The sequence below is a fragment of the Aotus nancymaae genome, unplaced genomic scaffold, assembly GCF_030222135.1.
Source record: "Aotus nancymaae isolate 86718 unplaced genomic scaffold, 86718_ANA_hifiasm-v0.15.2.pri h1tg000108l, whole genome shotgun sequence".
NCBI lineage: Eukaryota > Metazoa > Chordata > Mammalia > Primates > Aotidae > Aotus > Aotus nancymaae.
Window position 1 is genome coordinate 41,091,871 of NW_026988523.1, and position 27,156 is coordinate 41,119,026.

At 49.6% G+C, this 27,156-nt stretch overlaps 2 protein-coding genes across 12 annotated transcripts in view; one reads left to right on the forward strand and one right to left on the reverse strand.

Moving 5' to 3' along the window:
• Positions 1-27,156, forward strand: part of CUNH1orf226 (chromosome unknown C1orf226 homolog) — a 385,517-nt gene that overhangs the window by 354,244 nt on the left and 4,117 nt on the right. For 10 of the 11 annotated variants that reach the window (XM_012468862.3, XM_012468858.3, XM_012468859.3 and 7 more), the window contains 4 exons: positions 439-615; positions 8,739-8,904; positions 10,387-10,539; positions 25,118-25,445. In XM_012468862.3, coding sequence (XP_012324285.1) covers positions 439-615; positions 8,739-8,904; positions 10,387-10,539; positions 25,118-25,445 — 824 coding nt within the window. Of the gene's footprint in view, positions 1-438; positions 616-696; positions 4,396-8,738; positions 8,905-10,386; positions 10,540-25,117; positions 25,446-27,156 lie in introns of those variants that run through there. The other variant, XM_012468866.2, reaches the window with a different exon arrangement.
• SPATA46 (spermatogenesis associated 46) lies at positions 17,471-20,141 on the reverse strand. The gene is made up of 4 exons (XM_012468871.2): positions 19,976-20,141; positions 19,944-19,945; positions 18,653-18,764; positions 17,471-17,988 (listed from the first exon to the last, which is right to left on the reverse strand). Exons 1-4 carry the CDS (start codon positions 20,076-20,078, stop codon positions 17,471-17,473), a joined length of 735 nt encoding a protein of 244 aa, XP_012324294.2. The 5' UTR covers positions 20,079-20,141.

Below are 27,156 nucleotides of genomic sequence, written 5' to 3' on the forward strand. Positions count from 1 at the left end.
AAGTAGCTCCTTCACATGGCCCCTTCCTCCAGGACCCAACACCAAAATTCTCCCAATGATGGAGTTGTCATGCTAGGATGGATGGAAGCTATGTTTGACTAAAATAGATTCTTCTAAGTCCAGAACCTCAAGGAACTCAATGACAGGGCATCACTGGAAGTGGTGGGCATGGAGCAGTATCAGCCATCAGTCTCCCATCATGCAGGGTCAGTTACCGAGGTGTCCCCATATGATTTTCTGACGGTGTGGTATCAGCCCAGGCAGCTACACCATTTCCTTCCTGGACCCTTACTCCCATTTCCATTGAAGATGCAGCACTGTCAGCTTATGGGTTGTAAGTGCGTCAATTTGCTCCTCCCGAATGCATGCCAAAGAGAGGGAGGGCCCTCAAGATGGCTCCTGCCACGTGTCATGTCCTGTCTTCTCCCTCCCCTGTAGGCTTCACACCCCCAGGAGCCCATGCTGACAGCCTCACCCAGGATGCTGCTCCCCTCTTCTTCCTCGAAGCCTCCAGGCCTGGGCACAGGGACACCGCTGTCCACTCATCACCAGATGCAGCTCCTCCAGCAGCTCCTCCAGCAGCAGCAGCAGCAGACGCAAGTGGCTGTGGCCCAGGTTCTCCTCAGCCTCCTCCCTACTTCGCAGGCTCCACTCTCATGGGCTTGATGCACCTTCCCTAGCGAGGGGCTCAGGGCAGGTTTAAAATCTAGGGAGTCATAAGGAATCGCTCATGCTGTTGGATCATTGCTTGTTGGGGAGTGGGGGCAGTGGGACGGGGAGAGATGGGGGATGCAGTTCAAATGGAGAGGCACATTTTGGTTTCCCATGTATCCCCCGCTCTGAGCTGGGCTTGGCTGGCTTGGCTGAACATTGTTGTTTAATGACTTGAACTCACCAAAGGAAAAGATGCGCACAATTCCACGCTGCCTTTCCTGCCCGATTTTCCTGACGTTTGGGATGGGAAGGGATGCCTTCAGAGTCAGGACAGTCGTGGGTTTATGAGACCACTCTTAAAACAGCTTAAAGTGTGAATTTGTGCCAAACACCGTTGTAAAAAGACGCTGGCATCCCAGTCTCCGTGTCTGTAACAAGGTTCCCAGCCTCCATTCTGATCTAGTTATTCCGGGTAGTATTTGGTTGGAATTCGTTATCGTGGGATTTAACTTACAGGAATTTAGGTATATTATTTGAGCTATAAGGAAAAGACTTGACTTAGATCTCAGAATCAAGGTGGTGTTTGTGCCCCAAAAAACTTGTTGGGCCACCGCTACATTGTAGAGGAGGGTGAGCTGACTTCCGTTGCTGCTTTCAGCAGGGATTCCTCCTGTTTGCTTTCTGTAGAGAGTTCTGTAGTCCACATCTTTCTTGGCACTTATGAGTCTGAGCTTCCTTTCTACCATGGGCAGTCAGAGAATGGTGAAAACGTTCATTCATACCAAAGGCTGAATCCTGAGGCAAGAGACAGGGTGAGGGCCTGATAAGTGCATGAAGATCTTAGGAGAGGGGGCAGTTGGGGCTTGGAGAATTGGTGAAGGATCTGGAAAGGCAGCTCTGCATCAGTATTCCAAATTTGCTTGATCAGACCGTTGACCACTTAGGTTTTCTGCATTCTAGAATGCGGGGAGCAGATTTCTCCAGGGATCACCTATTGCTCTCTGTTCTATCTTCTGCTTACTCTTCTCCTGGCTCTTGAGTGGAGTGAATCATCTAAACAGAGCTGTCCTTTCCACCTTTTCACTTTGAGGAGGCATCCGCCGGCCTGACCCTAACAGGATCTGCTACAACTCAGGGTTTGAAAAAGACCTTCTTATAACATGGTCTCCATTGACCTGGGCCTGAGACGCAAGCCTCATGGATGACTTTTGGAGCCAGATTTCAGGAGAGTAGAATCCATGGACACAGCTCTCAAGTTATTGGAGTCTTTTTAAAAAGTCTTACCATGAAAAAAAGGATGCGTTGTGATGCTAGAAGGATTTGCAGGTGTTCCCAAAACAGCAACAGAGAGGAGGGAATGTCATTAATGACTTCTCATATTTGGAGAAAAAAAATGATTTCTCTTTGTCAAATAAAAGAATCCATCTCCTGTAGTTAATGATGGCATGGTCGTCTGAGAATCCCCTCCCTAGTGGGATGGCTGACAGGAGCACAAAGACTAAGCTCTCCAGCACGGGTCCATTCCCAGACTCATTTCATTTCCACAAGTTTCCCATTGAATACAGATCATAATACTTTTATCTTGCAGCGTATCAATTGGCAAGTAATTCTTATTTATCAAAGAATGGGCTTGATGCTTATTCATGATATGATTTTATCAGGGAGGCATTTGAATTTGAAGTCACTACTAAGTACTAGAGAGAAGCTATTTGCAAATGAGTAATCCACACAAGAGTATCGTGGCAGTAGAAGGAAGCATTCAATCTGCAAAGCAACAAGGCATATAACTTATCACAGGTCTAGCACAGTCAGGATGAAACCTAAGAGTGGTTTTCTGGTATAGAATCAAGTGTTAGTCTCCATGGGACATCCTTCCCTGACCCTGTTTTAATTGTGTCTCTCTTAGAAGACAGTGAATCTTGGGGAAGAAAAGAGTGTGGTATTTGGGATTTGCTTCCTGAGCCTCTCTCAGTTCTAGACATGTCCACAGGCTGGGCATCCTTAGCCTCTCACTCACTTGGAATCTGTTGAATATAGTTGCCCTGCTTGACTCTCAATACAAGCAGTGTGATGATCAAAAGGCCACCATGGTGCATCTGTGTCCCACATTGGTGAGATGACTTTAGGGAAAGTCATAGACTTCCAAAATCGCCAGATAGGACAGGACCTTGAGGCCAGCTGATAGGTTCTTGAACATACTCCTGTACTTCTGTCTGCCATCCCCGTCTGTCTCTGACCACCTTCTTTCTGTTCACATCTTGCTTTTGCTGTCCAGGAGCACAGCAGGGATATTGTACCTCAAAGCTGGCTTTCAGCTGCCCTGTCCTATAGATGGATTCAGTCCTAAACTGACCTTCAGTTAGAGGCTTCTCTGCACACTGCTCTTTCTTCCACTATCTTTGTAGTGCTTAATCCAAGGGCTTTTTATTTGTGTCTATATCCTTAAGTAAAAGCAATTATGTAAGATGTAGCTGGATTGATAGGTGGGTCTCCTTGGCATCTTTCACACATTTGAAATAGACCAAATATAGCAAGCTTGGTTTCTCTGCATGGACGGGGCTGATTTCAGTTTCCAGCATGAGGTTAGCTCTTACTTGTTCTGTCAGACTCTATTGCCACCAAACTGCAAAGCTTCTGTCTTTCTTTATTAAACTACCAGCAGTCCCCAGAATTCCAATGAGTAAAACTGACCTCAGCCTTTCAGGTGGGAATAGTTTCCTTTTCTCAGAGAGCATCCAAATCCTCCTGTGTTGTTCCTGGATAAAAATCAAAGGATAAAGAGTTTCTTGCAGACAAGTGTGCCCTTGAGGTCACTTGTTGCACTATTTATGTCTCTCCCCCCCCGAATTTCTTCCCACAGGCCAGTCTAGTTATGCTGTTGCCATGGGGATCAGGCTTAGGTCTCCTTCACAATGTCTTGATTTGGTCTAAGACCTCAAGACCTCTCCCAACCTCACCCTAAATTGGTTCTGAGCTGGTCTCGAAGGGACTCACCCTGGCCTTAAAGGTATATGGGCAAAGGTGGTATTCAACCAACTCTTAAGTATTTCCAGGTTAGACCTCAGTGTGTAAATAGTGAACACCCACGTCCCTCTGACCACTCTCCCAACCCAGCATGAGTCTTGCCTGGCTGCGCTAGCTTCCTGCTTCTAGGTGGACCAGAAGTTCAAGGGTGTGAAAGAGTACAGCTAAGCCTTGAATCGAAGCTGGGATGTAGCTGGCACCTGCATGGCCGTGGGCTGGGCCGCCATAGTCTCAGAACTGATCTGGGCACTGTGGCTGATTGGCAAGAGTTAAGTAGGCCAGGTCTGTTCACAGTTTGCCAATGCCCAGCCTTGCTCATGAGGAAAGTGTCAGTACAGTTCAGTATTGCTATTTAAAGATTTCTCCTCTACCTGCTGCCACTTCCGCTTGTTCAGGAACAAGGAATTGGTTATTTATGCTTCGCAGTCATGTATGCTGTAGTTAGAGGAACAGCGCTAACAAAACTCCGCATCCTCACCCCAGGCCCTCTATTTAGCATCTGTCCTCGTGGCTTCTCCCAGTCCCCAGCACCCTCATGTGCACTGCCCAAGTCCCTGCCGTGTGCATGTGAGACAGTGGTGTCTGCCTCTGCTTCTGTGTCCAGTGTGTGGGGGGGCAAATTGCTCTGGTTCTCTCCACTGCCATTTCCATGTGCCTGCTACTCCCTAACTTCAGCCTGGCCCTGCCCTCACTTCTGATGGAGGAGCTGGAGTCCAGGCAAGTAAGCTGGAGAGTGAGGGGGCCAATGATCTTGCGTGACTGGGTGGGTTGAGGGTGGGTTTCAGAGTTTGGGGAAGCAGTGTAGAGCTGGAGGGTGCAGGGCTGAACGTATGTGTCATGCTGAGGCCATAGTGCAGGCCATTCATTGCCAAAGACAGCACAGTTCTGGAAAGAGGGCGATGATTTTTATCTTTCCAGAAAAAAATATGGTCTACTTTTACGAAAGGGGTTTAATTCTTTTAAAGAAAAGCGTACTAAATACAAATAAATATCCCATCTGGTGGGGAGGAGGTGGTGCTCTCTGCTTCTGTTGTTTGAATGGGGAAACAAAGCACAGAGGGCTGTGGCAGACTGCCCAAACCAAGGCTGCAAATAATGCTGCCTCATTTCAGGGCTTCAAGTTCGAGCCCACATAGTTATAAAATGCTGCACCTCAAAGTTAAAAGAAGTCCAGGCCGTTTTGTCTCAGTGTGGCCTGGTTTGGGCTCTCCTGCAGCACAGCCTGCCACAGCATGAGGTTGGAGCTTTATGTCCGATACCACTTTTGACAGCTGCAGAAGCAGAGGGCTCATTAGCGCTGGCTCAGGCAGTGGCAGCCGCGAGTGCTCACACATTCACAGGGCTTGAAAATACCTGAAGTGGTATAACTGGGTTTACAGAGGTAAAACTCTTATTTAATCTGGTACAAGCAGCATTTTCTCATGGCACTTAGTGCCCGTGGATTTGCGATGGGAGGCATTTGATTCAAGGGTCTTCTTTTAGGTATTGTTGGTACTCCACCATTGGAACTTGGGTACCTACAAAACAAGCTTTCAACTTTGTTTTTTCCTTGCTTCTGTAAGAGGAAACTCTTCCTTTACCCTCAGACCTAATTCTCTGACTTCACAATGGGGAACTGAGGATTTTTTTCAATGAGCCATTAACAAGTCGCCTCTAGTACTGGTCATGATGTCAACCTGGATGTGTAATTATCAAACTATCTGAGTGTGAAGCCAGTTCTCTCAGTTGACAGATGGAGAAACTCAGGTCCAGAGAGAAATGCGTTGTCTACAATTGCTAGGGAGTAGCCAACAGACAAGCACTCCAGCTCCTGGTCTGGTGCATTCAAATGGCCTGTCCTGCTGGGATGTTCAGAGTGGGATGCAGGGAACTGACTCGGCCAGGCACGGTGGCTCATGCCTGTAATCCTAGCACCTTGGGAGGCCAAGGCAGTGGATCACTTGAGGTCAGGAGTTCGAGACCAGCCAGGCCAACATGGGGAAATCCTGTCTCTACTAAAAATACAAAAATTAGCCGGGCGTGGTGGCAGGTGCCCGTAATTCCAGCTATTTGGGAGGATGAGGCAGGCGAATTGCTTGAATCCAGGAGACTGAGGTTGCAGTGAGCCAAGATCACACCACTGCACTACAACCTGGGTGACAGAGTGAGTCTCAAAAAAAAAAAGAAACTGACTCTGCAGCATGTGTGCAGGGAGCCCTCTATAAGTGCCAGTTAGTGGTATGCAGGATTCTCTGGCTTTCTTTGTTTATATCCACCGAAAGACTTTGTTTCACATTTCTCTCTGGTTGGATTGGTTCCAAAGAAAATGGAAGATGAATAATTTAGCAATTTTATTTGCTCAATAGGTTCATCTCGGTGACACTCTTTGCTGGGATAAGTAACGGTTGGGATCGTGCAAGATTAAGCTAACCCTTCTCTGAGGCTTATCTGTGGGTGTCCTACAGCAGTTGTCCTGTTCCTCAGAACCAAATAGATTTGGGGGACCCCCAGATGAAATTTCTCCATGCCCCTGTTTCCAAGGAGGAGAAAACCTTAATAGCCACCCACCGTCTGTCATCCAAATTAAAATATTATTGACATTTCTTTCCCTGTTGAGTGGGTAAAGGAAGAAAAGACGCAGTTTCTTCCTGCTGTACTGTCACAGCATACTTCTATGACCCAAATGTATGGGGCTTTTTCCCACACACCAAACAAGCAAGCAAGCGGTTCTGCAGACGACACCCAGCGTCCTCTAACTTAGTTAGATTCTGAAACTATCTACCTGGAGATAGCATCAGATCCCACAGTTTGAGGGCTCAGTCCCACAAGCCTTTCCTCCACTTCAGACACCAATCACAAGTCATAGTTTGTCACCTACACCTCTGACCAATTGGCTATAAATTGGTATTCCTACCACCCTCTCCTTGGATTCAACTAATTTGCTAGAGCAACTCATAGAACTCAGGGAAACACCTGCATTTACTGGTTTATTTTAAAGGATATTATAAGGGATACCAGTGACCACCAGATGGAAGAGATGCCTAAGGCAGGGTATGTGGAAAGGGGTGCGGAGCTTCCATGCCCTCCCCAGGTGCCCCACTCTCCAGGAACCTCCAAATGTTCAGCTGCCTGGCAGCTCCCCAAACTCAGTCCTTCTGAGTTTTTAATGGAAGCTTTATTATGTAGGCATGATTGGTTACATCACTGGCTGCTGGTGATCAGTTTAACTTTTAGTCCCTCTCCCCTCCTGGAGGTTGGGGCCTGGGACTGAAAACTCCCAACCCTCTAATCATACCTTGGTCTTTCCTGTGATCACTCCCCAAATCCTGAGGCTTCTAGGGGTTCCCCGGCCACTAATCATCTAATAAGCATACAAAAGAACACTCTTACAACTGGAGATCTCAAAGGTTTGGGGAGCTGTATGTCAGGAAATGGGGATGAGGACCAAACACGTATTTCACTGGATCACACCTGTTCTGACCCCTCCCCTGATTTTTTTCTCAGTTAATATGAGACAAAAAATGAGGCGACTTCTTGACCAAAATATCAGTTCTGTCCTTAGCTTTATGGAGGACAGATTTACTTTAAATTCCTTAGGCATTATCCCTCTGTGGTTCCATTCAATTAGAAACAGGGTCAACGGCAAGGTCAGGACCTCTGATCTGAGCAAAAGGGAGGCAGCCACTGTACCCACAAGTGTAATTCTCTGAGTGCTGGTTGCTGGGGTGTGGGGGATGGGGGCACACCCTGGGCCAGCAGGTTACTTGGCCAAGGGTGGCTAGAATTGTCCTTTACTCCCTAAAAAAATGTGAATCTCTTCGGAGCAAACTCCTCTTCAGAAATTTGAGCATTTGTTTTCTGAGCAAGAGAATCAGCTAATGCTTCCAACTCCCCATCCATCTTCCTGCAACCTCATCCCACCTCTTCTGCCCCTAGTCACCTGGCTCTGTCTTTACCCACACCATGGTTTTGGTACAAGAACACCCTTTTCCCCATAAGCTACATTGGTCCAGGCCATCAAATTCATTAGTTCCCTTTCTTCAGGGCCCTTCTGAAGCCCTCCCTGGAGAACCCTTTATTCATCACATATGTGTGAACACTGGTATTGGCCTTCTAAATCAGTTTCTTCAAACCAGGTCCTGCTCTGGTTGCCCCCGTCTCCTCCCACTGAGTTTTATCTCCACATAAGGATTGCTCACCAAGAACAGAGCTGTTGACACCACTGGGCCTCACGCGGGCTGAGTGCACTGCTGCCAGCTGCTCTGCCATGATGAGGTTGGAAATTGATGAGGGTGCCACAGACCGTTCATCTCAGCCTTTCTGGGCTGGTTGGAGGAGGCCCTCTCATGAGTCAGTCAGCAAACGTTTGACCCCTACCAGGTGGTCCTAGTAGTACGTGATATGAATCATAGTCCTAGGTGTCTGCCATGGCAAATAAAAAAGGAAGACAGGGAAAGAAGCTGCTGCCTACAGAGTGGCTTGATGACAGCCGCCTCACTAATTTAAAAAGCCGTGTGTAGTGCTTCCTGTTTCTCACTATGTTTGGGCGAGTGGGGGAGGAAGACAGATTATATGGGCTTCGTTGTGACACTGTTCTTAGCCAGTGGGTCAATATATCAGTTTTGGTTTTGTTTTTTAAAAGACAGGATGAGAAAAGAGTGCCCCATTCCACCTCCAACATGGCATGCCATGCTGGGTGCTGAAGGAGTTCTCTAAGCAGGGTTGGAGCACCATGCGTATGTGTGTGTGCGTGTGCACGTGTGTGTGTGGCGGCGGATAGCGGGTCAATGGCTCTTTCCTGCCTCTTGCCCTTGGTGTGGGACCCAGAGTGGTACCTTAGTGATGCATCATGGCCGTCCCTTGGGACACACAGCTTCACAGGGCCAGTGAACCCACTCCTTTCAGCTCCTTCTCCTCTGGAATGATAAGCCCAGATGCCCATTCTGCCTGTGAAGGGTTTCTTCTTGAACTGGATGTGGAGGGCATCTCTGGTCCCAGCCGTCTGCCGGCGACTCTCATGTGCATTCATGTCCCTCTCTTCTCTCTGTCCTGTCTTCTCTGCCGCTGCCTCTTCTCTGCAGGTACACTTGCTGAAGGACCAGTTGGCTGCTGAGGCTGCTGCACGGCTGGAGGCCCAGGCTCGCGTGCACCAGCTCCTGCTGCAGAACAAGGACATGCTCCAGCACATCTCCCTGCTGGTCAAGCAGGTGCAGGAGCTGGAGCTGAAGCTGTCAGGACAGAACGCCAGTAAGCCAGTACCCTGCCCAGCCTCGCTTCCTCTGTGAAGGCTCTGGGAAGTGTTACTTTCCTTGAGTTTTTGGTGGTGCTTTGTTGGACCCCTGACCTGCCCCTATATTCCAGCAGAAAGCATAGGCAGCTTTGTTTCCCTGTTAGTACACTTAATGAATTACAGAATCGCATGCCCAAAGGAGATCTTGGGTGCCTTCTAACCCGGCCCAGGGCTTGACTTTGAATGTACCCGGAGTCACTGCTATGTGCTCGTCCAGTCTCTACTTGATAGGGGCTCTGGTACTCTATGTCCTAGGGCAGCCCATTTCTTTCTCAGAGAGCTTTTGCAAAATACAGTATACTCAGCACCTATTAGGTATCATGTGCTCTGTGAGCTCTGTGGGAGGCAGCAAATTGTTTATTAGTTTACTACTCTGTGCTATGTATTTTTAGACTCACACAGAAAAAGCTGGGAGCGGTATATCTATTCAGTGGATAAGGCAGTGGAGGCATTGGCTGCACAGCTCTGCTTGGCCCCTGCTTGAGAGGCTGGCTGTACCCTCAGCACCCCGGACTGGACCAGGCAGCTGTAGATCGCAACACATTTTCACACCTTCCTCTTGAGTTTATCCATGGGTTGTATGCATGCTCACAGTGCGTGTGGGCTGTGGTCCAGCAAATACCCATTGATCACCTATTGTGCCAGAAACTGTGGTCAAATTTTTTGCGTGTGAGCTCATTTAACCCCTGTAGTTCTGCTGCAGAAAAATGGAATGCCATTTTGCAGATGAGGTAACAGACTCAGGGGGGTTAAGTAACTAGCTTAAGGTTACAGGAGCAAGATCAAGGGGCAGAGCCAAGATTCAAATCTAGATCTGACTGCAAAACTGTGTTCCAACTATACCAGTGGTTCCCCCCAAACTATCCCATGAGCTTTTTAAAAAATGCGTATTACTGGGTCCAATCTACAGAAATTCTGCGTCGTTGGGCCTGGGGCTGGTCTGGGAGTCTGTATTTTTAAAGTAGCCCAGAAGTATGGATTGGTAACCCTTCACCACACTGGAAGCCTCTCTGGATTTTCCAGGTTGTTCATTGAGACTCGGCTCTATCCTAATTAATGTTTTTTTTTACATGATTGTGTTAAAGGTTACCATTGGCTTCTAATATGGTTCTCTCAGTTGGTACCTTTTTCCTACCACAAACCCTATTCAGACCCTTCAGTGGCTCCCAGAACCATCAAGTGGTTCTCACGTCCCTGCCTTTACCACGTCCCAAAGCTCCTCCCCTCCAGCGAGGTGTGTCTGGAGCCATGTGGGGGCGGGAGGAAGGGGTGAAGTGTTAAGAGATGCAACCCCCTTCCCCGTCCTCATCCTCAGGGAGGTGCTGCTAAGCTGGTCTGGGAAGGGCTTTTGCAGGGGCACGGGCTGTCAGAAGGCAGGCATCCCAAATCAACAACCTTGGCTAACGTGGCCCCTCTTCTGTCTCTTGTCTCCCGTGCAGTGGGCTCCCAGGACAGCTTGCTGGAGATCACCTTCCGCTCCGGAGCTCTGCCTGTGCTTTGTGACCCCACAACCCCTAAGCCGGAGGACCTGCACTCGCCGCCGCTGGGCGCGGGCTTGGCTGACTTTGCCCACCCTGCGGGCAGCCCCTTAGGTAGGCGCGACTGCTTGGTTAAGCTGGAGTGCTTTCGCTTTCTCCCGCCCGAGGACACCCCGCCCCCGGCGCAGGGCGAGGCGCTCCTGGGCGGCCTGGAGCTCATCAAGTTCCGAGAGTCAGGCATCGCCTCGGAGTACGAGTCCAACACGGACGAGAGCGAGGAGCGCGACTCGTGGTCCCAGGAGGAGCTGCCGCGCCTGCTGAACGTCCTGCAGAGGCAGGAGCTGGGCGACGGCCTGGACGATGAGATCGCCGTGTAGGGGCCAGGGGCCAGGAGATGGAGGCGGAGGCGTGGCTGGAGGGGCCGTGTCTGGCTGCTGCCCGGGTGGGAGATGCCCAGCGAATGTGCGCTGCCGAGGAGAATGCCAGCCAGGGCCCGAGAGAGTGTCAAGTTTCAGGAAAGGATTTGCGATTCTGCTTTGGAGGATAAAGTGGGGGGAAAATCGGATTCCCAGAGGTGAACCAGCTCCTCTCCTACTTGTGACTAGAGGGTGGTGGGGGCAGGGCCTTCCAGAGCGCATGGCTTCAGGAGAGGGTCTCTCTCCAGGACCGCCAGGCTGCTGGAGGACCTGCCCCTACCTGCTACATCCTCAGGCTCTCCCGCTTTGTCCGTGATGTCCCCGTACCCCCTCACTCTCCCCATCTCCATGGTCCCGACCGTGAAGGGAAGCCATGCGTACCTTCTCAGGTGCTTTGTTTCTGGATGTCAGGATGCTGTGAGTTGCCTAACCCTTCCCCGACCTTTATGAGAGGAATTCCTTCTCCAGGCCCTCGCTGAGGTTATAGAGATTGAGTGCTCTGGGCTGCAAAAGCCAGTCTAGTCCTTGTAGTGTGAGCATGGATTTGGAATGTGTCACAGTGGATAAGCTTTTAGAGGAACTGAATCCAAACATTTTCTCCAGCCGGACAATGAATGTTGCTTCAAAGGGAGCCTCATGGTTCAGGCCCTTGGGGTGAGAGCCCAGGGGGAGGACAGCTTGTTTGCTGCTCCCAGTCACTTAGATCTGATTATTGTTTTGAAAGCGCTGCCCTGCCCACCTCCTGCCTGTAGCCCAGCCCATCTAAACGGAGGCTGGGAAGTGCCCCTCACCTCCCCTGTGTCCTGTCCAGTGGAAGCATTTGCAGCACCTTACCTCTCTGAAAGCCCCAGAGGACCAGAGCCCCCAGCCTTATCTCTCAACCTGTCCCCTCCACTGGGCAGTGGTGGTTAGTTTTTACTGCAAAAAAAAAAAAAGAAAAAGAAAAAAAAAGAAAAAAAAAAAGAATGCAGGCTGTTAGCTGAGACTGTGAGACTGTGTTTGTCCACGCTTCAGAATCACTGCCACTTGGGTCAGGGACCACAGCCATGTCACCCTTGGCCCATCTCTCTGGGTGCGTGCCTTGAGCACACCTGTCAGAAGTGCCATGTGCAATTGTCTTATCTTTTATGATCTAGGCGTTTCCTAGGGATCACCGCTCCTTAACAGGCTGGCTGGGGCAATGAGGAAAAGCTCCTTTGCTCCTGTAAGGCCAGAAGTGGCTGTTAACAGATTTTCAAATGCCTGAAGAGATTGCTGAGACCTCCTAGAGTCATATGTTCAGGGAATTAAGTCTTTATCCTAGACAACAAGCTACAGATGCAAACTGCAGTATTACTGGAGCGTCAGTCAGTAAGGATATGATTGCCCCAAATGGAGTTCATCGGCCCTAGCTTTGCTCTAGAATTCATACAAATGAAAGCGCAGCCCTCTTCTAATGGCCACAGTTGGATCTCTTGTAGCCCAGAAAGTCCAAATTAAAGGAAATAAATGCGGTTTTATGTTAGCCCTCCTTGGTGCATCAGGGTGTCAGCAGAAATAGGATAGGGTGGTGTGTGTGTGTGTATGTGTGTGTGTACACACTTGTGTTTATATATCCATGTGTGAGGAAAGGCGTATATGTATATGTAGGATTGTGACCAGACAGAAAAGAGTGGGGATCTCCAGGGTATTGGAATCAACAACAGATTTGTGTTTTCTAACGTGCATTTAGTTGGGGAGGCATGGTTCTGTTTGTTTCGTTTTGATCTAATTTGCCATTGGAAATAGGTACGGGTACATGGAGAAGGAAGAACCAGGAAAGTGAGATCCACGAAACTAAATGAGCAGCTGTCAGGAATCCAGTGTGGCTGAGCCTGCCTGGCTTATGAAATCTAACCCAGGGTTCCTTGGGTCTGAGACCGTTTAGGTTATTAAGATTTCGAACATCCAGAGGAGTGAAAAGTCTGTTTTCTGGACACAAGCAGGAGCTGAGGATAAAGCCAGAGGCCAGTGGATTAGGTGTGTGGAATGTGGATGGAGAAGGCTTGTGTGGGATGTGGCCAGGGAGTGGGTGAGGAAGGTAGTTTCTAAATGGCCTGTAAAAGCTTGAGATGGGATAGAAGAAAGGAAATGGAGAGATTAAAGAATTGGGGAAACTAGTTAACTGTGTTGCTGACTTTGGGACCCAATGGCCTGTAAAAGCTTGAGATGGGATAGAAGAAAGGAAATGGAGAGATTAAAGAATTGGGGAAACTAGTTAACTGTGTTGCTGACTTTGGGACCCATTCAAGACTCTTGCCCTTGGGGTGTTCCACGGTGGTTTCTTCCTGCCTGGGCCCCATCCTTTCCCCAGTTCAGGCCCTCCCTGGAGGACCAGTTTGTATATTGGCATCCTCCCTAGTGTGACCTAAATCAGTCCACTCTTAGTGTGTGGAAATGGGAGACAAAAGACAGAACTAGGAGCCTTGAAGGATCACCAGCCACCGACCCTCCATCAGGGCCAACTGGGCAGGAAAGGGAACATGGCAGACCTGATTTTCCAATGATGTCACCCTGTCCTCCTCCCTCTCTGCTTCTTGCTCTGCCAACTCGACTCTGCCTTCCTCTTTTTCATTCTTCTACTCTGCCCTATATGGAGGACAAATGGACACCAGGGGTGCTGACCTTATTGGTGCCTGTCCCAGCCTGCCCCAGGTGCCAGCAGACTCTCGTGCACAGGAGGCTCCCACAGTTATGGAGCCAGGAAAGAATTTCTCCACACTGGATGGACTGTATATTGGGATTAAAAATTATATTCCTTATATTCCTGCTTATATCAATGCTCTCTCTGTAAAACCTCTTCCTAGCCTCGTTTCTCTCAACTGATCTTGTTTAGGAGTTGTATTCCTTTTATTTATTCTTTGCTTGACTGCTTCCTCTAACCCTCCACCTGCTAGCCCTCTACTCCCTAAAACTGTTGTGTCATTAACTCTGTTGGATCAACTCTCTGGGAAAAGATTCTGTTAATGTAAGTGCACTTACTCCCTGGATGTTGTCACTAGTCTAGTGGCTTTTGCTAAATAAACCTTTCTTATTTCTAAAAGCTTTTCCATTGTCTTTTCTTGCTGCTTCTATTCCACCTGCCCCTTTTCTCCCCCTCACTTCTACCCCACTTCCCCAGTCAAGTGGCATCAGCTCTGTGACATGGTTCCCAAGGGTGTGGGATTGAGGAAGGATTCACAGGTTCCCCGAAGGAGGAAAGGAAGATGGTGGCTTCATTTACACTTTCTATAGATGAGACCTGCAGGGTCAGATGTTATCAGTGGTTCTTAACTAGGGATGATTTTGCCTCATGAGGGGACATCTGACAATGATGTTTTTGGTTGTCACAAAGCTACTGGCATGTAGTGAGTGAAGCCAGGGATGCTGATCAATATCCTACAATGCACAGGACAGCTCACCACAACAAAGAATCATCCAGCCCCAAATGAGATTGGGAAACTCTTGTCTACACCCGTTTTTGCTGACTCTGCCGATCCCAGTTTTTTTTTTTTTTCGAACTCCAAATACTAGAATATGCAGGTAGTAGCAGCCAGTTTGTTTTTTTGGTTTTGGGTTTTTTTAAGGCAGGGTCTCGCTCTGTCACCCAGCCTGGAGTGCATGATCATGGCTCACTGCAGCCTTGACCTCCCTGGGCTCCGTGATTCTCCCACCTCAGCCTCCCAAGTAGCTCAGACTACAGCTGTGTGCCACCACACCCAGCTAATTTTTGTATTTTTTGTACAGACAGTTTTCACCATGTTGACCAGGCTGGTCTCAGACTCTTGAGTTCAAGTGATTTTCCCGCCTTGGCCTCCCAAAGTGCTGGGATTACAGGCGTGAGCCACCACGCCTGGCCAGCATCAAGTTTTGAGTGATTGAAAAATTACTACATCATAGATATTTGCCAATATAACTGTATAATTGTATAATCAAGATTATACAGCTCACGCCTATAATCCCAGCACTTTGGGAGGCCAAGGCAGGTGGATTGCTTGAGCTCAGGAGTTTAAACCAGCCTGGGGAACACGGGGAAACACCATCTACAAAAAAACATGAAAATTAGCCGGGTGTGGTGGTGAGCGGCTGTGGTCCAGGCTACTTGGTAGGCTGAGGTGGGAGGATGGCTTCAGCCTGGGAGGCAGAGGTTGCAGTGAGCCAAGATCACACCACTGCACTCCAGCCTGGACAATAGAGCGAGACCCCGTCTCAAGAGAGAGAAAAAAAAAGATTATACTATTTCACTGACTTCATGACTAAATGTCTGAAATATGTAGTTGGTAGAAGTTTGAATAGGTCCGTTCCAGAAATGTTCACACTGGGGACAGAACAGGCTCCTCCCCATACCTACCTGGGAGGATTATGTATCACTGAGACACAGCTCAGCAGAGAATTCCTGACTCACAAGAACGTAGGCTTCTCTGCAAGGAGTAGAAATGAAAGGGCGGAGGAGGCTGGTAAACGAGAGGTTGTTTGAGGAATGAGGAGCTGTGGGATCTCACAGAACAGACTTTACAGAAGCCAGGTCACCTTGGCTGGAACTTTTAGCCATTTTGCAGGCAGAGGATGTATTAGGCCTGGTTCTTTGTCAGGCCCAGGCTAGAGAGAAACTTGGAAAGATTAGATCAACTGGGTTCACATGCCCTTTGTTCTTTTCTGCCTGAGTAAACTGAGCTGAGCTTTATATCCCGTCTGTAAAATGGGGATAGTATAAACCACACAAAGCTCCCGTGGAGAGTAAACGAGATTGCATTTAAAAGGACCCGGTAGAGAGTGCCTGGCAGTGACCCAGGATACAGCACAATTTACCTTTCAGGGAGCTCCCTCCTACCTGCACCAGTGCTGCTCATGCTCTGTTCAGTGCTGGGTGCTTTTTTCTGCTCTGCTAAAACTTAGCTCCATACTGAGAAAAATCCTGGGGTTACACTGATACTACATTAAATGTGGAATGTGGATAATGCCTTGTCTTTAGGGAGAAGACACTAACCACGAGCTCCTGCCTGGCAGGATGGGCATGTGCCGTGGCACCTGGGCTCAGTCCCTGGCCTGCTTGTTTTCCCTCTCGTGACATGTCCTGTGCATGTTGTACAGATGCCATAGAGGAGGGAGCGTGCTGCTGACGAAGGACAGGAGACAACAGTAGCTCAGAGTGAGGACTAAGATTGCCCAGAGCCTCTCGTTTGCCCTTTCAGGGCACAGGGTCCTGGGAATGATGTCGGGGCTGCCTGGAGACCCCCACACCCTGGACTGGACAGGTTTTGACCTTGTCCTGGCTCCCAGTCCAGCTGGAGCCCAGCAGTCAAGTGGACTCTGGGATGCAGGCTGGGTAGGGTTGGGGACAGAATGGGGCGAGAAGCATGGCTCGAGGGCACAGGGCTGGAGTGGTCTCTCAGCATATGATGCGATGGGGATCGAGCCCAGCCTCCCTCCCACTCTGTGGGGAACCAGAGAACCGTGAATGAGATTTTTAGCAGCACACTGATAACCAGAGCAGCTCTGCTAAGCCGTAGAGTAAGACTCAGGAGGAAAAGCCATTGCGAGGTGAGGGAGGACCCTCCACGCCACCTGCTGGCCAAGCCCTGAGGGAGGCAAAGACTAGGGGAGGATTTGTGCCAGGGTCCCTTTAAGGCAGTGCCCACTGCAGTGGAGGGGCCACTGAGTCATCAGTGAGGTGAAGAAAGAGGTAAACGAGGCTTGAAAGGACCACCAGGAAGCATTTGGTGCTTTTTAAAAACCACATTACAGTCAAGATAGGTGTCCTTGATGCATCCCTGATGCTTACTTCTCTTTCTGGGTCAGATGGGCCGGGAAGTTCACTCAGAAATAGAGGAAGAGTCAGGGCTGCCTGCTGGGCACATTACTTGGTAACAGGGAGCAATAGGTTCCCATGTTTACCTGCCCATTTTGACCTGGCTCAAAGCAGCCATGAAAAGATGTCTCCTGGGTCAAAAGTGATGCTGTTCTGCTCCAGCACGAGGTGCCTGTTCTAAGTGAATGATGGTGGCGTGCAAGCTCAGCCCCATCTGCCTCTTACCTGCCTTATATTCTGAGGCATATTGTCTTCATATTCCACCCCTCAGAAGATCTACCATCAAAGAAGCCTTTAAAGTGGCAGAGATTCTTCCCCATGCAAGCAGGAAAGGGCATCCAACCCCTTCTCCCCAGGGTAGAAAAGGACTGACCACATAGGAACCAAGCAGAGGCCAGGATCCTAGAGCAGTGGTTCTCATAGCTGAGCTGCATCAGAGTCACCCAGAGGGCTGGTTAGAACACAGGCCACCAGCCCTAGCCCCACAGTTTCTGATCCCATAGGTCTGAGGAGGGCCAGAGAGTTCCCAGGGGATGCTGGTACTGCTGGCTGGGCACCTCACTTTGAGAACCTCTGCCTTAGAGGATATTCCCAAACTTTAGGTATTGCCTTTATTTTTAAGAGAGAAAGAGAAGGGGAGGGAGTGTGCCTGGTGTTACTAGGCAACCATTAACCAAAGGGGATGGGAGCCGGGTTCTGGGAAGGACAGCAGGCGCTGTGACGTGACCTCAGACTGGACAGAAGGCTGCGACTAACTTTATTGGCATCTCTCTAGAGACATAAGTCGGTTTCCCTGCCAATTTGCCTAAGGTGTTCAGCAGGACTACTTGAAGGCCTGGCAGCTGCCTAAGGCGAACCTGTCTCCCAGCAGGGCCTTCTGCTCCTTGCTCCAGAGGGCTTTGAGCTTGCAGTAGTACACCTTGCAGCTGAAGCCCTCCCTGAAGCCCCTCCTGATGTGGCTCTTGAGGAAGTCCAGGGTGGGGTACAGGCGGCAGCAGGCCGCACACTTGTAGCCATTATGCTGTGCTAAGTGCCACCTGGAAGCCATTAGGATGTCCTGGGATGTGATGGAGTCCAGGCCATGTCTGAATTTCTTGGTGACTTCTCGGGGGCTAGTGTTCTCTGGGGAGGAAGAGGACGAACAGAGGCTCTCAGCCATGTCCTCTGAAAGGCCATTGTCCCACTTGCCCTCATCCTGCTGCTTCTCTGGGAAGTTGTAGGCCTCCAGGTGGCGGTCTCTGTCTGCACACACGAAGTAGCTGTAGGGGGAGAACCAGGGCCTGTAGATGGTGCACTTCTGCCTCAGCTGCTCCCCGTGCTGGATGTCCCCGAAGCTGTAGTCTGCAAAGGAAAGGACCAGGTCTGAAAGCAAACAGGGGACAGGGGAGCCAAGGATGCCAGCAGAAAGTCAAGAAGCAGACATCAGGCGCGACCTCGGTTACTTCCACCCCACCATGATTGCCGGTCTGAGAGCAGATGCAAGGCGGTGGGGAGAGCAACTGAGGGCATTCCCTCTCGCTGCATTCTTTTTCTACAGGTACAAATGGCCGGCGGGTTGTGGGGTGAGAGAGGTCGCTTTTAGTTAGTAAGCCTTGGTATTTGTCAAGTCTTTTCTCTCCTGGAGACACCATGTCCACTGAGTCCTCTAAGGATAGACACAGGTGACCTAGCAGACAGGCAGACCGTCCGCCTCCCACAGTTCCTCTTCTCACCGCCCATGGCAGTGACCCTTTTTCCAGCCTCACTGCCCATCCTGATCCCTCCACAGCCCTCTCAGCCAGAAGCTGCTCTTGAACACCAGCTTCAGAGACAGGAGAGGGGAGGAAGGTGAGAGCCCCAGGCCTGCGGGTGTCTACCGAAGGAAGAAGGGCCAGAGCGGAGGCTGCAGGAGACAAGCCCGCACGTGGGGGTCCGGCTTCCAGACACCTCGTCTCCCTTAGGGAATCAGCCCCTGTTCATCCTTAGCTTCTCACACATTCCCACCCAGAGTCAGAGAAGCCCTCACCTGGTGAGAGCACTGTATTTTGCACCCCTTGCTGGACGGCAATGCTTTGGTACTGGGGGGACAGGGCCTGCGCTGGGCTGGATGCCTCCATGGGCACCGTTGTCTGCAATGTCTGCGTTACAGAAGAAACACTGGTGAGCTGAGCAAGGTTGAGATTCCACTTCTTGGGACTTCCCCCCAACCAGGCACACCTAGAGGCTCATCCTCTGTACTTTAAGGCATCTCAAAGCTGAAACAGAACAGTGACCTCTTAAACTCAAGCAGCCAGAGCTATTCTGGATGACATCCTGAGGAATTCCGAATGGGGCCGTTTCATTCAGGCCTCAGAAAGATTCTCTGGAAAGTAGGATTTATGATGTGGCCCAGATGACACCTCTCTGCTTGGCCTGCCCCTCACCTGACCCTCCTGCATCTCATCACATGGATGACTTCACTCTGCATTGCCAGTCTCCTGGGCATCCTGGGACCCGGAGTCACCAGCTGCAGAGCAATGTCGCATGCCCCCTTTGAGGACTGTCCAGTTGAAACATCTCGTACCCGCAGTCAGGGTTCCCGTGGGCCATCACTGCCTGGCACACCCTGGAGTAGCTGCTAACACTTGGACAAAAAGCTGACCTGCCTCAAATCCCAGAAAAGCAGCTGTGTTCAGTTTGGGGGATAAATTTATAGATGTCATGTATATAGACAGATGGATGCTTAGGAGGCCACCTCCACCAAGCGGTATGTCTCCATTGGGGTCTTGTTAATAACACGGGTACTGATTCAGTGGGTCTGGGGTGGGAGCCTGAGATCCTGCATTTCTAACAAGCTCCCAGACGATGCAGACGTTGCAGGTCTGAGGACCGTATTTTGAACAGGGAGTCCTCAGGGTGTCCACCTTTATTCCATGATATGCTCATCAGTTTACCCTGCCGCTTAGGCCTCTCTCATGGTTTCCTGCTCCAAATTCACTCCAAGATTGTCAAAACAGAGCTAAAACTAGTTTCTACTCTATGTAGAAATACTGCCACCTTGAGATTTCATGTACTCTAGGGGGAAAAACTTGATGATAAATGGAGGCTGAGAATTGCTTGAACCCAGGAGGCAAAAGCTGCAGTGAGCTGAGATTGTGTCATTTCACTCCAGCCTGGGTAACAGGAGTGAAACTCCATCTCAAAAAAAACTACTTACCACAAATGCAGCATTTTGAAAAGTTATTTTCTCCCCATATGTAACTTGACTTTCTCACTAAATCTTGGTCCTATAACATGATCTGGCAGAGTACTCAATTATAAGCTTCAAAAAACCCCACATCTTTGTGGTCCTGGTGGCACTAGAGTTTACCTGACAGGCTGGTGGCACGAGAGGACGTAATGTCGGAAAAGGCACTCAGGGCAGAGGAAGAGATTTGAGGTCCGGAGATGCTGAGGAGTGAGAAGTTCTCCATATTCTGACCACTGCAGGGTAAAGAGATCACACAGCTGCTCTGGAGAGGCTGGCTGGGTTGTCCAGACGATAAACATTCTGAGCACAGTTGATGTCACAATGCACATGATTCCACTCCCCAACTAGGCTACCTTTGAAAGATGAGTGGAGGCTACTGCAAGCAAGATTAAAATGTGTAAAGATTGTTTTTAACTTGCCATTCCCCAGTGGCAAGCCCTGATTGAGAATACCCGAGAGAAGGAAGAATTTAGTGAACATATTGCAGAGACGCTGTCTGTCCCCTTTTATCTTTATTTTCATCGCTTTCCTGTGTTGACACTGTCTACCCCAACCCCTCCAGCCCTGGAAACCTCTGTCCTCTCTGAATACTCCTCCTTTTCTTCCCCTTTATCAACCTAATCTGTCAGCAAATACATTTGTTTTTAGTTTTTTAAGGTTTATGTATTTTTCACATTTTCTTCAGAAATTCAAATTCATAAAAGTTGCAGAAATAGGCTGGGCGCAGTGGCTCAGGCCTGTAATTCCAGCACTTTGGGAGGCCAAGGCAGGAGGATCATTTGAGGTCAGGAGTTCAAGACCAGCCGGACCAACTTGGTGAAACCCCCATCTCTACTCAAAATATAAAAATTACCCAGGCATGGTGCTGGGCACCTGTAATCTCAGCTACTCGGGAGGCTGAGGCAGGAGAATCGCTTGAACCCAAGAGACAGGTTGCAGTGAGCCAAGGTCACGCCACTGCACTGCAGCCTCAGCGACAGAGTGAGACACCATCTCGAAAGTTGCAAAAATAAAATCAATAGAAAGAACACCCGTATGCCCTGTATGCAGATTTTCCGATTAACCTTGGACCCCATTTGCTTGGTCAGTTCCCTTCCTCCTGCTCCCTGCCCCATGTGTATGTGTGTATACTCAATTTTTTCTCTGAACTATTTGAAGGTAAGTCATAAGCACTGTGTCCTTTTACACCTAAGTACTTCTGCGTGTATTTCTTGAGAATAAGGACCAAATATTGTCAGTGGTTGGTGCTCTTCTTAGCAAGTGACTAAAACACAAATGAGTGGCTTACTCATACTGTTTTGCTCATTGTTTAAGTCAGTTTGATGGGGAGACTCTGGGACTCCAGAGAAGCAAGGTTGCCTCTTCGTTTCGCTTGTCCTGTAACAACCTCGTGCGCTGGTGAGGTGTGGAATAAGGTGAAGATGACTGTGACAGTTGGAAGATGAGCTGAAGGTGCTCCTTTCTAGATTATCACAACATGTCAACTAGATACAGAAAAGGGCTGCAGATCTAGATGGCAGGTATGTTTATGCTGCATGGGAGCTCTGGCCCGCTCTGGAAATAGTGATGGGCTTCTTTTGCAGTGGTGTTGAGCATGCGTGAGTGGAGTGTGAGTTCGCTTCTGCACATGAGAGCCCAGAGCTGTCTTCCTGTGTGTATTTATTCACAGCACTAGAACAGTCGGAGGACAATGGGGAAAGCATGATTCCCCTCGTGTTCCTCCCCCATGGCCTGGTTTGGAACATTAGGATGTGTTGGAAAGTAAATTGAAGCCTCGTACTTTGGCAATTTAGGGGACATCTGCAATTTTGTTTGAGCCATTATGGTGTAGAGAAAGCTTGAGAGTATGGGCATCGGCTTATGTGACTTCTAATCCCCTCTCTGCCATGAGCTACCTGTGTGATATCGTTCAAACCTCTCTGCCACTTGGTTTTCCCATATTATTACTTTAGACTAAATTGGAGTGGATGCATATCTTCCTGGCTAAAGTCCAGTGATTTACATGTGGACAGTAGCATCCCTGTGAGTGACACACACAGGACCCCCAGGACTTGGAACTGCATTCTGTCTTAACCCATCACATTTCTCCCACTGCCAACTTCAGACTCTCCCACTGGAACCTCAGATCTAATGTAAAGGGGGCTCAAAATACTGACAGGAAATATGGGAGGCGGAATCTCTCGGTGCCTGTGTAGAGTTTTAAAATATGACCCTGTGTTGGTTTAGTCACTGATAAGCTTGTGGGAGCCTGGTGGCTCAGCGTGCACACCACTCCTCACAGCAGGGCCCTTGTCTTGCGTGCTGTGTCCCCCCGAGGTATGCTGCTGCTGGTGGCCCAGGCAGGAGGTGACACTCAAAGCGATTGGTCACTACGTAAAATGTGTCTTTCTCTTGTTTCCCACCTGCTTTCCGAGCTCCTTTCTCGGACAGGTAAGATATCCTGTTTTTTGTGGATGACTTACATCCCAGATGCCCTCCTCTGCTTGAGTTGTATGCATGTTGGCGGGGGGGTGCTGTTGGAAGGGTCGCCTGGCTGGGGTACAGTCATCTCTCTCTCCTCCATTGCCATTATTTTCTGAACCACCAAGCGTCTAGTCCTAAGGCAAGAGGGACAATGTGTGGGGGTCATTAGAGCCATCATCAAGAAAGGGACCCATTGTACATCCTCAGACATGGGGATAAAGTGACCCCCAGCCAGAGCCCCACTTCCACTTTGAATAGAAGGGCAGTTCTCCTGGTCTAACTTCAAGAGACCCTGAAAACCACTCCCATAGAGGGGGTTTTGAATGGCTTTTATAAACGGAGAAATTCTGTGAGCAGTTTCCCTACAATGCCAGCCCATCATGCACGTTTTAAGAATTCATAGAAAAGTCAAATTTAGTTGAACAAACTTATTAAATGGCTATTAAAGGCTCTATCATACAACACCCTAAGCTAGGCATTGTGGAAGATAAAGAAACACTTCAGATGCCGTGGCCTCTCAAGGAGCTTACCATTTTAAGACAAGGTGCATTTACTGGAAAGATTTAGACAAGTGTAAAGGGAGTGCATGATAGGTTATCTTTCAATTACTTGAGAATTCAGTGCATTTTATAGACTATGTTATGAAGGATAAAGAGCAAAAAACACAGGAAATCCAAAATGGTGCATGATCCAGAGTTACGTTTATTACTAAGAGTCTTTTAAAAATAATAGCTCATAATATTTACGAATCACCTTGGCAGGTGTTTTTGGTGCTTGCCTTTTTACAAACGAATATGTCTGCTCCGAAAATTCACTTTAAACCAGTAAGGAAGCCAGCAAGGAAATGTCTGACTTGGGAAGTGGTGGCAATTTGCCTTCCCCAAGCATTTTGTATGGTTTCATTATGGTCTATATACTTTCTGGTTTGGGTGAATATAGTTAAATGGTTTGGTTTCCAAATCTTCTTTGCTAGTTTGCGATGACATGATTAAAGAAAGTAAGAACGATGTGGGACCTGACAGGCAAATTGTGCCAAATTGGATGATATGGCAAGATACGCACTTAGAATCATCAGGAGTTGACCCTGCTTGCTGTGGGGTGGGCTGGAAGCTTCTGCTCGAGTGGTGGGTCTATCTGGAGCCCAGCCAGCTCAGGTCCTGCGTCCAAGGGATGCTGTCATAGTGTTCCCTGGCCTGTCCTCACCTTGCAGTGGTGCAGATCGCAGGGCTCATCTGCAGAGAGCAGTCTCCACTCCTCTTCCCACAGCTTCTCCTCCCTGCCAGTCAAAGGCCCTTAGAATATGGCGTATCTAGGTAGTTGGCCTAGCAAGGATAGTGCCACTGAAACCACAAAAAAGGTTGCCACCGGCCCAGGACGCAGCAGCGCAGGGCAGAGAGAACTGCTTTACACAAAAATTCAACAGAAGAAAAACTGCACCCTAACCACAGTTACTCTTAGAAGAGGCTCAGTGAGAATAGACACTTAGCAGAGGTATTGACAAGGAGAGGAGCCCGGTGATCAGATGATCCAGTAATCACCTTCCCTCAGACTGACAACTTATCTGGGGTAGTTGTTATAGACAGAAACCTTGATCCAGGTTCCAAGGCCTCAGAGTAGGTCTGGCTGCCTGATAACTGAGCTGGATTTCCAGATAGGGAGAGGATGCCCAAGTGTGAGTGTGGACAGCATGGCTTAGAGCCTGGAGCTCCAGTCAATTCAGTAACAAACTTTGAAGCTACTATCTTGGCCACCACAGTTTTCTATCTACAAAATGGGTTTTGGTGATTCAAGATCTGTACTGAGCACCAGCTATGTGCCAAACCCAGGCTAGGCATTGAAGATACAAAGATGAATGAGGCATGGTCTCCTTGCAAATCTTTATGACCTAATGGGTTTATACCCAGCTCTTTGAGTTCATTTTTCAAGCCAAAGAGGATCCCTACAAGAAGGACCATTGCCAGACATATATAGGCAGCTATTCCATGATCCAAAGCAGGGCAGAGTTGTGGACAGAGCCCTGAGCTGTGCGTTAGAAGGCCCGAGTTCTAGTTCCAGCCCTGCTAGTATTTAGCTGTGTGACCTCAGGCACGGCTGCATTACGCGGAGTCCCGCTTGCTTCATCTACAGGTAGATATCCTCCCATGCACCACCTCCCTAGGTGGTTGTAAGGATTAAGTGAGCTGATGTTCATTAGGATCCTCCTGCTTCACTGGCACCGAGCACCTACCCATTTGGTAGGAACTGATTCTGAACCACCACTTAGCATCTCTGCAAGAGCTGGCCACTCGCTCAAGTCCTACCTCTGTAGACCTGAGGAGGGGCTGCCCCATTTCTTGTGAAGAATATGTGCTGTACTCATGTCCTCCAGTGGGGAGCGCCTAACACCAAGCCTCATCCATGCCATCCCTCCACCAGCTTCCAACCCTCTGAAAGCACAGCACGTGCCCAGGGCGATATAAAAATGTCATGTTTCATTGCTTCATCCTCATTTTCTCTTTACTTCAAAGGGCCTGGTGATTCCAAGGTAAAGCGGCCAAGCCATGAGTCAAGGAGGCAGGTTTAAAGGAACAATTTTATGTTTTTACGGCTAGGATTAGTCACTGACTCACGTGGGTGGGGCAGAGCTAGGATTTCTAGTTCCTCTGCCATCAGGAAAACTGCAGTGGAAATTTCGAGGGTGTCTTTGCTGGCTCTTCCTTGAATATTTCCAAAGCCTTGGAAGGGTCTAAGTTTTGGGTGTGGCATAAGGTCCTGCTCCCCTTTTCTCATCCTGTCTGTCTGTCCCCTCTTTGTTCGTAGTTGACCACGGCATGTTTGAGAATTTGAACACGGCCCTCACTCCAAAGCTCCAGGCCAGCCGCTCCTTCCCCCATTTGTCCAAGCCCGTGGCCGCCAGCTCTGCCCCTCTGGGCTCTGCTGAGCCTGGGGGGGCGGGACTCTGGGTGGGCAGCAGCCAGCACCTCAAGAACCTGGGCAAAGCCATGGGGGCCAAAGTGAATGACTTCCTGCGGAGAAAGGAGCCCTCCAGCCTGGGCAGTGTGGGTGTGACGGAGATCAACAAGACCGCAGGAGCACAGCTGGCCAGCGGGGCTGACACGGCTCCAGGGGCCTGGCTGGAGGATGAAAGGTAAACCCCTCACCTGCCCAATACCCATGCCCCTCTGTGGACCCACTTGAAAAGGTACAGGGACAAACTGCAGTGTCTCCACAGGACGACAGCCCTGAGGAAGGGGTGTAAGATTGTCCCGTACAGAAAAGCTACAGGATCCGGCCACACTCGGGAGCTGGCTTCACCTTCCGCAGCCACAGCTGAGGGTTGATGAGTACCCACCATGTCCTCAGCTGTGTGCTATGGAAGGTTGTTGAGTACTCACCATGTCCTCAGCCCTGTGTTACTGAAGGTTGCTGAGTACTCACCACGTCCTCAGCCCTGTGCTACTGAAGGTTGCTGAGTACTCACCATGTCCTCAGCCCTGTGTTACTGAAGGTTGCTGAGTACTCACCACGTCCTGAGCCCTGTGCTACTGAAGGTTGCTGAGTACTCACCATGTCCTCAACTCTGTGCTGTGGAAGATTACTGAGTGCCCACCATGTCCTCAGCTCTGTGCAACTGAAGGTTGCTGAGTACTCACCACGTCCTCAGCCCTGTGCTACTGAAAGTTGCTGAGTACCCACCACGTCCTCAGTTCTGTGCTGTGAAGGTTGCTGAGTACTCACCACGTCCTGAGCCCTGTGCTACTGAAGGTTGCTGAGTACTCACCATGTCCTCAGCTCTGTGCTACTGAAGGTTGCTGAGTACTCACCATGTCCTTCCTCAGCCCTGTGCTACTGAAGGTTGCTGAGTACTCACCACGTCCTCAGCCCTGTGCTACTGAAAGTTGCTGAGTACCCACCACGTCCTCAGTTCTGTGCTGTGAAGGTTGCTGAGTACTCACCACGTCCTGAGCCCTGTGCTACTGAAGGTTGCTGAGTACTCACCATGTCCTCAGCCCTGTGTTACTGAAGGTTGCTGAGTACTCACCATGTCCTCAGCCCTGTGTTACTGAAGGTTGCTGAGTACTCACCACGTCCTCAGCCCTGTGCTACTGAAGGTTGCTGAGTACTCACCATGTCCTCAACTCTGTGCTGTGGAAGGTTACTGAGTGTCCACCATGTCCTCAGCTCTGTGCAACTGAAGGTTGCTGAGTACTCACCACGTCCTCAGCCCTGTGCTACTGAAAGTTGCTGAGTACCCACCACGTCCTCAGCTCTGTGCTGTGAAGGTTGCTGAGTACCACCACGTCCTGAGCCCTGTGCTACTGAAGGTTGCTGAGTACTCACCACGTCCTCTGCCCTGTGCTACTGAAGGTTGCTGAGTACTCACCACCTCCTCAGCCCTGTGCTACTGAAGGTTGCTGAGTACTCACCACGTCCTTCCTCAGCCCTGTGCTACTGAAGGTTGCTGAGTACTCACCACGTCCTCAGCCCTGTGCTACTGAAGGTTGCTGAGTATTCACCACGTCCTCAGCGCTGTGCTGCTCAAGGTTGTTGAGTACCCACCACGTCCTCAGCCCTGTGCTACTGAAGGTTGCTGAGTACTCACCATGTCCTTCCTCAGCCCTGTGCTACTGAAGGTTGCTGAGTACTCACCACATCCTCAGCTCTGTGCTACATGCTTTGGTTGCATCATTTTTTCTAGCCCTCCCAGCAGCCCTGGGAGATAGATGATATTTCCATCCTGCAGATAACTCATTTTCAGACAGGTAAAGTAAATAGCTTGAGGTCCTAAAGTTAGTACTTGGCAGGGCTGGATTTGAACCCAAGTATTGCCCAGAAGTTCTCCAGGTAGATTCTGATGC

What these genes read in the sequence shown, in the direction of transcription:
- SPATA46 (XM_012468871.2), bottom strand. Translation starts at nt 20,078, where the DNA reads ATGGAGAACTTCTCACTCCTCAGCATCTCCGGACCTCAAATCTCTTCC. An exon ending in AAATACAGTGCTCTCACCAG is followed by an intron (nt 17,989 to 18,652) that starts GTGAGGGCTTCT and finishes TTTCCTTTGCAG; the next exon opens with ACTACAGCTTCGGGGACATC.